General features: G+C 33.6%; 1 protein-coding gene across 3 annotated transcripts; it reads left to right on the top strand.

Annotated features, from left to right (window-relative positions):
* Positions 1-633: 633 nt before the first annotated feature.
* On the top strand, positions 634-14,667 carry LOC113396126 (PHD finger protein rhinoceros). Of its 3 annotated transcripts, none has more exons than XM_026633940.2 (6): positions 634-927; positions 1,746-2,059; positions 3,881-4,075; positions 4,168-4,384; positions 6,197-6,386; positions 6,458-14,667. In XM_026633940.2, the coding sequence occupies exons 2-6, from the start codon at positions 1,884-1,886 to the stop codon at positions 13,639-13,641; spliced, it is 7,962 nt and encodes a 2,653-aa protein (XP_026489725.1). In that variant the 5' UTR covers positions 634-927; positions 1,746-1,883; the 3' UTR covers positions 13,642-14,667. The 3 variants fall into 3 exon arrangements, with proteins under 3 accessions (XP_026489725.1, XP_026489733.1, XP_026489743.1); XM_026633948.2 differs by lacking the exon at positions 634-927 and adding an exon at positions 1,072-1,201; XM_026633958.2 differs by lacking the exon at positions 634-927 and adding an exon at positions 1,120-1,248.
* The last annotated feature ends 447 nt before the right edge of the window (positions 14,668-15,114 follow it).

Below are 15,114 nucleotides of genomic sequence, written 5' to 3'. Positions count from 1 at the left end.
TAAATAATATAAAATAACAGATTATATTTTTTAATATACCTTTATATTATGCTTAAATATAATTGATTGGATAATTTTTCTTTGTTATAACAAAGGCACATGCCATTACATGCGAATAGAAGTGAAATTAAAATTATATTATTTATTCTTATAAATATAGTAATATTCTACTCTGGATGGAGTGACGTTTATTAGAGTAGTGTAGAGTAGAGTAGAGTTACAAAAAAACAACAATTAAGCAATCGCTGTATAAATTATTTATATTACTAAAAACTTATATTTATATTACTAAAAATTTTAATTAAATTTATCAAAACACATAAATTTTTATTTGAATAATTATCTTACGAGCTTATTGTTTTTTTGTTAATTTTGTCTCGTTCATGATTTATCCCTATTGAAATAAAATCAATATTAATATCATAATCAATACGATGATGGGACGTTATTGAATTTTATAGAAATTCTATGAAAGAGTCTTCTGGTTTGAACATTTATTACTTTCTAATAATAAATACTCGGTGTTTTATTAATGCTTAGCAATAATTATTAAATTTAATTTCAAGGCGAGCAACATTTATACTTCTTTTTTTTGAGGCGCCAACTAGTGGTCAATATCCGTAGTTTCTTATTGATATCTCTCACTTCGGGTTCATGTTGTATTATCTCGATCATTTGTGCTACTTTGTGACAAATCTAATGTTTATTGAATATGTGTTTGTGTTTAGTTTATACCGGGGTTTAATTTATTAAAAATCTTATCTCAATGTTCGTGTCGTGCGACAAGTTCGTTTCAAAACCAATGACATTATATGAACTCGATGTGCGTTTTGGCCATTTTACTTGGCTTGCGTTGGTGATTCGTATATAGTCACGTGACCAAAGTGGTTTTCGGATCAATGGCGCCAAATGACTATTACAGAAAATGTACGTAAAAATGCGTTATTATCTGTTTGTAATTACTTTAAACATAATGAATGCCTAATCGACTTTTACACTGCTATACACACATACGTATATATCTATATCCAAATGTATAGGAATAAAATGATGCGTAGGACTCACGTCAATCTGGCAACAAAACAGTGCTGCTATCTATGTTGTCAATTTTGTTATGTAGTGTAATGGAAGACTATCCGTCTGATAAATATTTACGGTAGATATTACAAAATGGAATTGTTGGAATCCATCATAATGTTAAGTGAGTGGATTTTTATATTTGTAATTGACGTATTTGTATGTAAAAGGGTACACAATAAAACTAATATGCCCGCCTCTCTTCTCGGAGCTTCCGAGCAATCCGCAGGCCCGCCATACATTTTACTCGTGAAATAGTGAAACGTCAAACGAGATTGTTGTTAATTGTCTTTAATATCTAATAAAAAACCTATGTTTTGGATTTTGAACTTATTATTTTTGTAAGTTTGTATTAAAACTTGTTTGCCTGATAATTTTTATCGCGATTTAATCGATGCCTAGTACTGAGTTGACATATTTGATTCTAAACGTCAAAGTGCATTTTTACCTAAAGTTATTATTCTATATAAATGATTTTAACTCTTTCATAGGTTTATTCATTCTTATAATTAGTTTTTTCATACTCATGTAACTTTAACCATACACATTTAATTCACTACACTATTACTAAAAACACATACTGATGTAAATATCTTCAAGTAGATAATAGTATATATGTATAATTTATAATAGTATATTTTGATGCTAGAACAATACTTTTGTTGCAGGTTGCACTTATTTTGTGGTTGCAAACTAAAATGTCATCATGTGAATAATGTGACATTCTACACAATGTTGCTTCCGCGTTCTAAGTGTAAAGCAGTGAAGGGTTCGTGAACATGTAGGTTGTGAATAAACTAAACAAGATGTCGTTGCGAGGCACAAAGCGGGCGTCTGGGATGCGTGGGGAGGAGGCGGGTGCATCCAAGCGTCGACGGACAGACAACGAAGAGGCGCTTTGGCAGCTTCGGCCTGTCAGTGACCTCAAGATGTCATCTATATATAATAGAAGTGCCTCTGAGGCACCTGCTGAACTATTCAGGTTTGTGTGACAGTTTATTGATAATACATAAAGTTCAATTGTATATGTGTAATTGAATTATTCATAATTATATTGTATATTATCTGCTATGCGACTATAATAATATATTATAAATAGAATAAGCATCTACTAAAATCATTTTAACAGTAATAAAATTATTTGAATGTTATATTGCTGTGCAAACTTAAAAATATATTAAAGAAGTATGTTAAGAGAGCTGTATTTATTAATATAATTAAAATGAATTAGTATTTTGTTATTGCAAAGAAGTTGCTCTATTATTTATATGACTGTAAAGCAATGCGAAAATATGTTCTTTGTATATTATGTTAACTGTGCAAAATTGCTTTGCCTTCAAAATTGCTTTCTATATTATCCTGTTTCAATTAAAGTCAAGTTGATAGTTTTCATTAAAATAAGAATAAGAGAATTGATATTTGTATTGATGTAAACAAACATGAACTAAATCTATAGAACAACATGGTCTGTGTTATGCAGAAATGTTACAACCCGCAGAAACATTGATAAAATTTATTAAGATATGATCTTTCATGAAAAACAATGTTTTGAATTAAAAAAGAGACATGTAATGTCAATAAATTTTAATAATAACATTATGTAACAGGGTTATTGTTTTGTTTTAAAATTTAATAAAAATTTTAGTGTTGATATAAATTGGTACTTTTCTGTAGAACATAGTCCAAATATTTAAAATGAATATGAGATAGGTTTTAATTAGCATTTGCTGAGCTATATTTATTAAGATTTATTAGTCTTCAAAATAATCAGAAACTTATTATTTTAAGAAATTTAGTTTTTCTGTAATTCAATGAAACCAAATTCTAGACATTTTAATTATAAGATTTATAAAAGGAATGATTTTTAAAAAATAATAATTTTGTTAAACCATTTTATGGACAACTATTAACTGTTTCACATAATAAAATTTAAACTTTTAATTTTATTAATATTAATTATGAGAATAAATTCAAATCAACAAATTAATGTGAGTATGTTATAATAGCTGTTCATAAATTTAAATTGAGTTATAGTTTGTATTTATTGGACACTAGATAAGGCATATTGAAAGTTACACTATGGTTATTCTTATTATGTTATATGATTTGCTATGTATTTAAACATTGCTAAAATTAATGCGACAGTTATTTGGTAGAATTATTGTGAAAAGTGTTTATATATTTGTAATTATTGTTGATAATAATTTTTTTTTTTTTATGAGTCCATATCAAGTAAATGATAGAAGTGTTTTCCCAGTAAAAAATAAAATTAACACTTTTCAGTAAGTAATTTATTGTGATTTATATTACTATTTATGATATGTGTAGTTATTTATATATAGACTTAAGGTACTTAACTAAATTTAGTGAATAATGGTTTGACTAAGTTACTTTTTATATTTGTAAAAGATTATATTAGGTCAAACAAAAAAAAAATTAATATATATTACTAAATATTTATTTGACTTAGTTTCTTAATTGTAAATATTTTAGCTACTACTAGCTAGCTTTAAAAAAATTGATTTTGTCATTTATGCTGGCTCTATATATCAAAAATACTATATAAAATTTTCATATTTTTGTAACTAATTTAAGTAAGGTATAAGGTATACCTTACTTAAATAATTATGCTAATAATTGATTTCTAAAGCTAACACATCTTGTAATTTTCACACTTGGCTATATGTACTTTCAGCATTGTAAATGATATAATATTTAACTGTTAAAGATTTGAGTAAGACAAATTATTAATACAAAAATTATTTTAAATAGTTATTAAAAACATATTACATGAAATTTCCAGGAAAGATCTCATCAGTGCAATGAAGTTACCTGACTCGGAACCATTAACACCGAGCGAGTACTGGATCATCAATGATGCTTGGAAACAGGACTGGGAACGAGGGGTACAAGTACCTGTTAATCCTGATTCGTTACCAGCTCCCAAAGTTAAAATCATTTTGAATCCACCACCACCCAATTTTGAAGAATTTAAATTGTAAGTTTGTTGAATTAAAGTAGAGATTTATACAAAACAATGTAAAGAAAATTTGTTTTTTCATGTTTTATTACAAAAAAAATTGTCAACAGACCTATGGACAAATACATTCACCTGACACAAGATGCTCAGTACCAGGTGGAAGTCCATTTACTGAGTTCTACTCCAGCACAAGCAGAAGCTGCTTGCAGCTATGACTTGGATGCAACTGATACAGCTTGGTTAAAATTGCTAAATGCTGAAAGAGCAAGAGCAGGAGCAACATCAGTATCCGAAGACCAGTTCGAAAAAGTCATTGAAGAACTAGAGGTAACTTATGTATACAATAAATTATTTGATTTATTTAGATAAGTTTGTGCATGTACTTAAAGTATTGTGTGCTTTTGGCGCGTGAAATAAGTTAGCCCGATTCAAACTGTTTAATAAAGTCTAAGATTGTAAATTCTATAGAAGCCATGAAACAAGATATGTTTGTAGACTTGACTTTTAGTTTTCATATCATTGCTATTTATTATAATAAATAGGTGTGTAGTATATGTAGTTATAGGCGTATCTTAAGTCCTGTGGTTGGCAGCACATTGATGTTGTAAGGAATGGCTTACACTTCTTAGTGTCGATACCACGGATGTCGGGAGATGCCTTAATTATGTGTCGCCTCACATGCAGTCAATCTCATCATATGTCCAAGCCGAGCCACATACTTCATTTAGACATTTTGCACCTACATAGTCATATAATTGCAAATTACTAAAAAAGCCGAATTGTTTAGTTTTCATTTTTAAAAATGGAACAATCACTTTAAATATTCAGACAAATGTCATTTTTTATCACCTGTTAATAAGTATTTAAATTAGTGTATCTATGCTGAAGTTTATATTTGGTTCGAAATTTAGGGCTCCGATGTTCTTAATGTAGTGACGCGTAACGGAGTGTACCATCATCATCAGAAATTTTTATTAGAAATTCAAGGTATTTCTAAAATAAATTTATTAATTGAAGTTTTAGTGTCATTCAAATCCATTGATGTTCAATAATACAATGATATAATATGATGTAAAAATATAAAAAAGCAGTTTATATATTTATTATATACATTAATGGCTTCTCTATTAAGATACATTTAATGATTTTTTTTTATTTTTCTTTGGTGACATTTTAATTCATATTAATATGCAATGATGGCATTGCATATCTCTGGTCGATAGAGTAAGAAGACATTGATGTCTAGGCATAGAATATAACATATCATGGTCTTTGTTGTCTTTTTTAGAATATTTGTTATATTCGAGTACCATTGTCTTAAATATTTGTTTTAACTGATTTTATTTAGAGATATGTTAAAGTTACAAAAATATCTTTGTCAATATTACTTTCATTCTCAAAGTTTAAATTATTGATTCGGTTGAGTTAGAAATTTAAGATAGAAGATTATATATTAGATCTATTTTGAATAAATCGTTATATATATATTTGTTTTTTTTCGTTGCCAAGCTTAAATTTTAGTGGGAATAAATAACGTTATATAACCTTAGAACAAACATACATAAGAATATATATATAATGTTGGTTGAATATATAGTATTTAAGAATGCGTCAGTCCATGTATTTAACTACCTGTTCCTGGCAAGAAGTACTGGCTTCTCCGCCTGAGTGTGTAAATAGCGAGCAGGAATGCGTCTGTTCTAGTTTTTGTGCTACTTCGCCTAATTATTTTATGGATACATTTTAATTTATCCATTAATAAGTATATTGTTTTATATATCATATATTGTATATTTATATATGTAATAAATTTATATATAAATATATATGTATAATATCATATATATGGATCAGTGCACTTTATCCGAGTGTCATCACGCGAGTTTGTGTTTTCAATGGTAGTTCTCTAAAGCTTGCACAACAGTATGCTGTGCACTTCACCAGATGTGCGTTCACCTTTATTCTCAGTTAGACTAAGGGTTGACGCCTAACTGATTTAAATTAATTATTTATATATTCATTAAGATTCAAGACATAATGGCCTAAGCTTTTTTTGAAAAACCTTTAATCGAGAGTTATTTTTTATCTTATCTGAATTGTTATTTTTTTCCACATATTAATATAAAATATATGTTTTAGGTTCGAACTTGGGACAAGATTCAAGCCATCATCAAATCTGAAGAAGGTTTAGGCATTGAATATGATGAAAACGTTATTTGTGACGTATGTCGATCACCAGACTCCGAAGATGGAAACGAGATGGTGTTTTGTGATTCTTGTAACATTTGCGTGCATCAAGCTTGTTATGGAATCACTGTTATACCAGATGGTGTGTCTTTTTTCTATAATAAATAATTATTATTTATTATTACCATTATTAATTAATATATTAATTTTTAGGTCAGTGGCTGTGTCGTCCTTGCGGTGCTGGTATTAGGCCAACTTGTGTGTTGTGCCCTAATCTTGGTGGGGCTATGAAAAGTACACCGTCCGGTCATAAATGGGCTCACGTCAGCTGTGTCTTATGGATCCCTGAAGTTTCTATTGGGTGTGCAGAAAAAATGGAACCAATAACTAAAATAACCTCCATTCCTGCTTCACGTTGGTCTTTGGTGTGTGTTTTGTGCCGTGAGCGTAAAGGAGCTTGTATTCAATGTTCGGTAAAGACTTGTAAGACTGCCTATCATGTTACTTGTGCATTTAAACATGGACTAGAAATGCGTGCAATAATAGAAGATGAAAACGCTGATGATGGCGTTAAGTTGCGTTCGTATTGCCAAAAGCATAGTGTTAATTCGAAAAAAGAAAAGTGTCCTGGTTCTGGTTCAGAAGAAGAAGAAGTGAAAAGAAAGCGACGAAAAGACATGACGTCGGAAGAAAAGACGCAAGCCCGTGCTGCACGTCTTCAAGAGATAGAAGGAGAATTTGATCGTCATGTCTGCGTAAAAGATATCAGTGCGCATCTAATCGATGTTGATCAAGATGCTATTACTTACATTTATAATTACTGGAAACTAAAAAGGCGTGCAGCACATAACCGTCCTTTGCTGCCACCTAAATCGGACGATAACGAGTTATTGACTCATAGACAAGAACAAGCTGACCTTGATAAAATGAAAATGTTTGTTCAGCTGAGACAAGATTTAGAGCGAGTACGAAACCTATGTTATATGGTTAGTCGTAGAGAAAAGCTATCTCGTTCATTCTTTCGCATGAGAGAACAGACATTTCACAAACAAGTTGCAGTGTTAAGTTCAGACCATACTATTGCAGGCGCAGACCTGGCAGCTATCATAGAAGCTAATCATGGTCCATCAATATATGATAGATTATATTCCCATGCTAATGCGCCTGACCACAAAAACGACTTTGATAATCTTCTCGCTCGTATAGCGCCTCAAGATTCAAGCGATGATAAGAAAAAGGACCGAAATGGTCTTGTCCGCGCGTCAAAATCAGCAAATCCTTATAAGAAACATTACGTAAACGGGTCTCGACGAAGTGGAAGCATGTATAGTGGCTTATCAAGCGAAGAAAGTGGTACAGAAGTTAGTCGTACTGCCAAATATCGTGGCCGCACCATTGGTTCAAGTACAGATGACGATGTGAAAAAACCGGCTACATCGCCAAAGAAAAAGGTCTCACCGAAAGGAAAAGGAAAGAAATCTCCAAAGAAGCCGGAAAGGAAGAAAAGAAAAATACCACAATCTAAAGCAGTTATTGAAAGTAGTAGTGAAGACGATACTATAAAATCTAGATTAATGATAATTAAAAAAGATAGGTCTCGTAGTAAGACACTACAACAAATGGAAAAAGAAATGACAGCAGGAAAAACTGGTCAATCTGGAACAGATAGCGACGATTTGATTCCCATCAGAACAACAAGAAATAGTAAATTTCCCGTCGATATATATTCGGATAGTAGTGATACAGCGTCTGTTAAAGATGAAATGAAGTCTGATAAATCGAAACCTAAAAATGAGAGGTCTAAATCTGAGAAAACTAAAACTGTTAAATCTCCAAATGAAAATGATTCACAGCAGCCCTTACCTCGAACTAAAGCTGCTATGAAAGAATTCATTTCAACACAACCCGAAAAGAAGAAAGCTGTAGAAGATAAACCAGCTCCAAAGAAGAGAGGAAGAAAACCTTCCAACAAAGAGAAAAAGCCTCTCATTAAAACTGAATCAGATGATGAAGCAAAGAATAAAGAAAATATTAAATTTGCTAAACAGAAAGATAATCCTACAGATTTAATTGTACCACAACGTCAAGCTGCCAAAAAAGCTTCAGAAAATATGCGTTCTACAACTACAGTTAAAAAAGATGAATCAGGTACTGATAAACAAGTGAGTGGAGATGATGCTAAATCGAAACCGAAAATAAAATCAAAGGGAAAGGAGGCTAAAGATATCCCAGAAAGAGTTGGAAGGAAAAAGTCTTCTAAAGATCAAGATAAAGAGCCCATATCATACGTTCCACAAAGACAAGCTGCGAAAAAGGCAGCTGCACATATAAAGAGTGGGCTGGGAACGAAAGCTGCACCGACGGAAATAAATGATAGCGAGAAGAAGAAAGAAACAGATAAAAGCGAAACCAAGAACTCACCGAAAAAAGAAGATTCTAAAAGATCAAAATCACCAGTGAAGGAGAGCTCCAGTTCGTCATCTAATTCTAGTAGCAGTAGTTATTCATCATCATCAAGTTCAGAAGAAGAACATGAAAAACCTGGCATGAAACCAACAGCAAAAGCTCGTGAAATTAAACCAGCCACTAGGCAACCATCTATGTTTTCGCCCCCAGGCTCTAGACCGACAGTGGACTTGCCCTTTCTTGACAAGGTGTCAAAACCATTGTCTTCAACTAGTGCCTCGAGTGATTCTGACAGCTCTAAGGGATCAAGATTTTCCGGCTCTGGAAGTCCCTCTCCCAAGCGTCCCCGTAGACGCCGAAAGAAGAAGAGTATCTCAGTTGATGCGTCCCCTCGCAAGGCCCCTGACAAGAAGCTTAAAACTTCCGAACGGGAGTCCGAGTGTGGGGTATCATCACCGCCTACTGAAGGAGAGAAATCGAGCAGACCCAACGACACGCGTGCTGCCACGCGTGCTCGGACCAGAAGCACTACTACAAGCGGAAATTTGCCTAATAAGTCTGATGCCCGACAGAGAAAACCATCTAAAGACTTCTCAGGACATACCTCTACATCCAATAAAATATCCAAAGAGACCAGCGAGCCCATTGAATTTACAGCTCCGAAACGGAAAACGGACGAGGAGATAAAGAAAGACATCGTGTTACCTACAGCTGATCTATCAAAAACTGACTCAAAGTCAACAAAGTCGGCTAAAATCAAGCGACCTAGTCTGTCTATTGAAGATAATAAAGAAGAAAAAGTTAAAACGAATGATAATGAGACAGTTCCTCAGAAAAAGTCAAGTCCAAGAAAAAGTACGGAATTGAAACACAAAGTTGTAGCTAGTAGGAGAATGAGCATCATAGATCCTCCTACAACGGAAATTTTATCACCCCCAAAAGAAACTCGTGAACACAAAATAAATGAAAAGCGTTCTAGTAGACGAGATTCACAGGCTAAGGATCGATCTCATCTTTCTCCAATCAAGAAAACTATTGTTACCATCGAAAATGCACCACCTGTGGAAATAATAGAAAAGAAACACCCAACTATTATGAATGACTTCCCTGATTCTGATAAAAATTGGCTACCGAAAGCACTAAGCCCCAATGTTCATCCACCCCCTGTAGAAAAACCAGGTGATCATGAAAAATACATGACTGAAGATAAGTCACTGGACTCAGATTGTGCAGATAAAAGTAGTATTAAAATGATTGCCAAAATACAAGCCAATTTAAACGAAAATACCATGATTAAGTCACCAAAGACACCAATGGATGCCCGAACAATTGATCCTATGGATGTGGACAATCCTATTTCGAGGACAATTAGAAAACGTTCAATACTAGATACAGAAAAGAAATTCATTACCCAAGACTCCAGTCACGTTCAAGGGGTGGAAATATCAAAGAGTGCTAAAATACCATCTACTCTTAATCCTTTCCCTAATAGAGCTATGTTTTCGCCACAGCCTAAAGATAACGAACTATTCGAATTTGACATGCTTGCGGTTGATGATGGATTCAATCATGAAGAAATGATGAAACCTTTTACATCTTATCCAGAAATCTTTTTGCAAGAGGTTTCTAAAGAACAGGGTGTACAAGAAACATTAAACTTGGTTGATAGGCTTCGAATGCAATTAAATAAAAAAGCACCTACTGAAAATGTTCCTCATGAGGATGGGGTAATGAATGATAAAGATGCACGAGATGACGAGGAAGGACGAGATGATTCTACAAATAAAGAAAAGAGTGAATGTGAAATATTGTCTGGAAATACAGATAATATTAAAGTCTCCACGAAAGATACTGAAACATCTAATCACTTTTCAGAGTCAGGAGAAAGTATTGATCCTATCAGAGAGAGAAGGATTTCAGAAAATAAAGAAGATCAAAATAATCCTATGAACTCTAATGAAAAATGGATGGATCTAAATATAACTCAAAATGAAAATGAATCCCAACAAGATCTGTCGAGTGAATCAAAATATGATATTGCTTCATACACTGAAGATTTTAAGGAACCCGCTACTGTTCAATCAATCAATTCTGTTTCAGAAGTTGGAGATTCAATATCGTTGTCTAAACAGAGTGATGATTCTCAATCTTTATCAGTTGTTGATCATTCTGTGCATAGCAATGACCATGAACTAACACAAGATAACCAAACCTATGATAATAATAATTCCGTAATACATTCTGATTGCGCTACCATATCGTCACCATACATAAGTCATGCTTCAAAGTGGAGAGAAAGCAAGATAACGACTCGAAGATCTTCAGCTTCAAGTACAAATTCAGAAGGATCTGTATGTTCTCAAAAAACAGATATAAAATCTCATCTCAATTGTGAATCTCGTCAAGGACCAGTGATGCCTGAAATTGACCCATATCCACCAATGCCAGCCTATTCATGTCGCGTCGAACCAACTATGCCTCTGAATCAATATACAAGCTATCCACCAAATGCCTCACCATTTTTGAGTACAATGGGTGCGTTACCATTGTTTGCTCCAGGAGCGTGTGCTTCATCACAGTTGCCATTACCGTCACCAGGTCCCGGATTATATGCGTCTGGATTACCTTACAATGCCACTCCATTATTACAATCTTTGCCTAAACCGGCTTTTTCTACTTTATGTGCTGCTTTCACTTCTTCATCACAAAATATTGCATTAACAACTGCAATGATTGCTTCGCCTACTCCAAAAGCTCTTGATTCTCCGCGAGATGATATCGATGTCACAAGTAGTGATAAAATGTCTATTCATGTCGTTTCTAGTCCTAGTCTCAGCATAGAGTCATATAATGAATCAAGTAACACTAGAGCTCCTACAAAAATGTCCAATGACAGTAACGAGACTATTATGAGTTTAAACCATCAAGATTCAAAATCATCTCCAAAGACAACGAAAATCGTTACAAGATTCCCGGGCAAATCACCGGGTAAAAGTCCTGGTATCTCGCCTAAACAGAGTGATTCGTCAAAAGGCAGTAAACGATCAAGCAATAAAAGCAGTAGAAATCAAAGAGGGCGTGGGAGATCAAAAAGTCGTGGTAGTTACGCATCAGTGGACTACCTCGGTAACTCAATTCAAAGCAAATTAGTTGGTACAGTTTATGATTTTAACGAAGAAATTGCCAATGATGGTGTCGATCTTAAAGCATTAAGAGAGCGAAGAAAGTCTATAGATACGAAGGATGATAGAAAATCTGAGCATTCTTATAAAGATTCGTCACAATCTCCTCGTGTAGTAAGCCCCGAACCAGCGAGGACGGATAAGAGAACGGTTGAGTGTAAAGATGAGAAAAGTACAACACCTGAACCTGTTGATGAACCTCAATCGCCTTCCAATAAGCCGAACTCTGAAAGAGGCCCAGGTTTCTCTCAAGTGCATCCAGTATTACCGGGACCCGTTGATATGCGTACTTATAATCCATTCGACAATCCCGCACCGACCACTGGCGACGCTTATCATAGTCATTTACTAGCTTTTGCAAGTGGTACAGCTGAACAACAATTAATAGAAATTGACGAAGAAGTAGAAAAACAACTGCATAGTGCTCTGATGGCTAGTAAGCCGAAAACGGGCGTTCCAGCGACAACGTCAGCACAAGAAATTAATGAGCCTGTTAAAGAAACTATATCCCAGTTACCTAAAGTGTCATTATCAGATTCCAGGAACCAATTGAAAGTAAAGATAAAAGGTCCTTTCTTAGATGCTAATTATTCCGCAAGTTCGGTACAACCAGTTGCACCACAACCACCTGCCCCAACTCACGAATCTAATACAAGTGTTTTAAATACTTCAAATAGTTCAACGAACACCATGATGACAGGATCAACAAATCTTAGACGTATGCGGAAAAAAGAATTATTACGCCAATATTGGACACAGGACATGAATATGGATGATCCAACTAATGCATCTACCATGGGAATAGCGCCGCCACCAGCTGCGCCTCAGCCTTTAGGTCGTGCTGTCATAACAATACCTAAAGCAGTGGCTTCTATGACGAGCATACCTACACGAGAAGATTACAAAATAACTGATAGCCCAATAGAAAAGAAAAAACGAAAGACAACCAGTGGTCTCTCTCGAGAACTACGACATTTGGAAGTAAGCATGAATGACGATGTAGACCCCGCTGATGATGTTAAATTATCAAATTTCGTTGGCACATCAAGCCAGGCACATAAGAGGCGCGGTCGAGTATCTACAAAACCAAACCGCTCCAACGCAACATCACCAGTAGCTCCAAAATTGAAAATAAAAATAGGTTCCAATATTGTTCAACAAGTAAATGATGAAACGACCGGATTCCAATTTCGGCCTCCTAAAAAACGCCTTCAGGCTTCTATTCCTAAACCAAGCTTGGAAGACTTACGACGTGAAAGTATGAAGTATCGGCGCATGGTAATGGCCGATTTCGAAGAAGATGAAAAAACAAGTAAACACAAACCTACTAAGAGCGAAAAACGCAAAAAGAAGAAGGAAAAGAAATCGGAAAAAGAGAAACTTCAAGTGGTAAACAGTAAAAGTGAAAGTGCTACAAAGTTGATTATAAAGATAAAGCGTACTAAGGACGAGGAAAGAAAAGTAGCGGCAGGTTCGGAAGGCGGACCGATAGCCGGTGCAGCAGCCGCAGCGCCGGAACCGTCAGTCGATCCATTCGACTACGATCCAACGGCGCCGGACCCATTGGCTATCGATCCACCTTTCAGCTCTGAAGCTGCTTCGACCTTGCGTAGAATACGGACAGATAAAGTGACACCTATTCGTTTAAAATTGTCACGCAGCTCCCAGGGTTCGGGTTACGTTATGAAAGAGGCCGGTTCCTCCGGGCCGGGCTCGGAGGGGTCCAGTGTCGAGACGGCGGTGACATCCGCTCCTTCTACCTCGGCCTCGATTCCTATGACGGTTAATAAACACTGTGAAGTGAGGTGATATAAACCGCGTAAGAAGCGTTAAATATGGACAATGGACCTTAAATACTAGTGTACAGTATTTATAAGTAATAACTGTAAATAGGTTTTTAAATAAAATTATCCTCTTTTAATTCTTGATGTAGTTTATTACATTATTTATTTGTATAAATGGAAAGCTCAATGATTAACTTAAAGTTACTCTAAGGTGTATTTTTGTGCATTTTGTGATGCGCAAGTAAATTTTATCATAACATATTATATATTTTTGTTAAAGTTACTATTTTACTTTGTGCCTCATAATGTGGAATCTCATTAAACATATTATCATTGTAAATTGATATCGATATGTTAGGTATTTAATTCTCAAAGCTGCTCTATCACAATGTACATCACAGACTGGCATGGCATTGACTTTCAATTTATTTGATATAAATGTAGTAATTATTTTATATAAAAACATAATTTTAAATGTCCACATATTATATATAGAAAAATTTAATTTCATTTAGATAAATACTAATTTTATATATATATATATAATATTAGTTAACAATTTGTCTGTGACAAATGCATAATAAATTATAATTTGGATAGTATATTTAATGATGAAGCTGGCTTCTCAAAGATTTTATATATTTTTTAAAGTGTTGTAATGAATTTAATTTTAGATCTATTGCTTGCTTTTATTTGTATTTCTTTTTTATATTTCGATTTGAATGACATTTATCACATTTTACTTAATATATTATTTTTGAAAAATATATGAACTGATATTTATTAACTTTTCGTTTTCAATGCCGTGCCCGTCAATAATAAATTGTATATTTATTTACCAGAACAAAAAAATTATAATCATAATATTTATAGCTCATGGCTCGGATTTTAACAAAGTAAATCATAGTTAAACTTTTAAATTTTGAGACAAGTATAAAATTGAGTAAAACATTATTATGTTTACCTCAAGTGGAAAACGTATATAATAATTACCAGGTGATTCTGATAATGTCCATTATTTTAAAAACGAGCAATGCCAACATTAAAATTAATATTTCTTACCACACCATTTCATTAATACAAGTTTAAGACTATTCAATGAAATCATGATTTTAGCGATTTATTCATTTTGAAATGGCGTGACAGAGAAATAAGTCTTATGAATTATGTTTTTTTAAATTTCTGTTTGTATATCTTTAATGTACTGTAATTATTTATAATATTAATTAATTTGGAAATGTAGAAACTGTATATTGGACTGATTGGCATGTCGATTTCATAAAGCGATATTTTCTACATCTGTTATGTGCAATATTTGGCAATACTCATCGGGATAGTCAAGGTTGATTGAAGGCCTAGATGGGGGTGTGTTAGTTTTAAGTGCATGTTCGTTAATCATAAATTATGTCGTAAAAATTATTTTATATTGTAAATATTCGGTTCTAAGGCGCTATGACGGCGACTTTGCCTCCTTAAAATGACATCTTAAACCGAACAT

The sequence above is a fragment of the Vanessa tameamea genome, chromosome Z, assembly GCF_037043105.1.
Source record: "Vanessa tameamea isolate UH-Manoa-2023 chromosome Z, ilVanTame1 primary haplotype, whole genome shotgun sequence".
In the NCBI taxonomy this organism is placed as follows: Eukaryota; Metazoa; Arthropoda; class Insecta; order Lepidoptera; family Nymphalidae; genus Vanessa; species Vanessa tameamea.
Note: the sequence above shows the minus strand (reverse complement) of the source record. Positions and strands in the feature narration are given on the sequence as shown.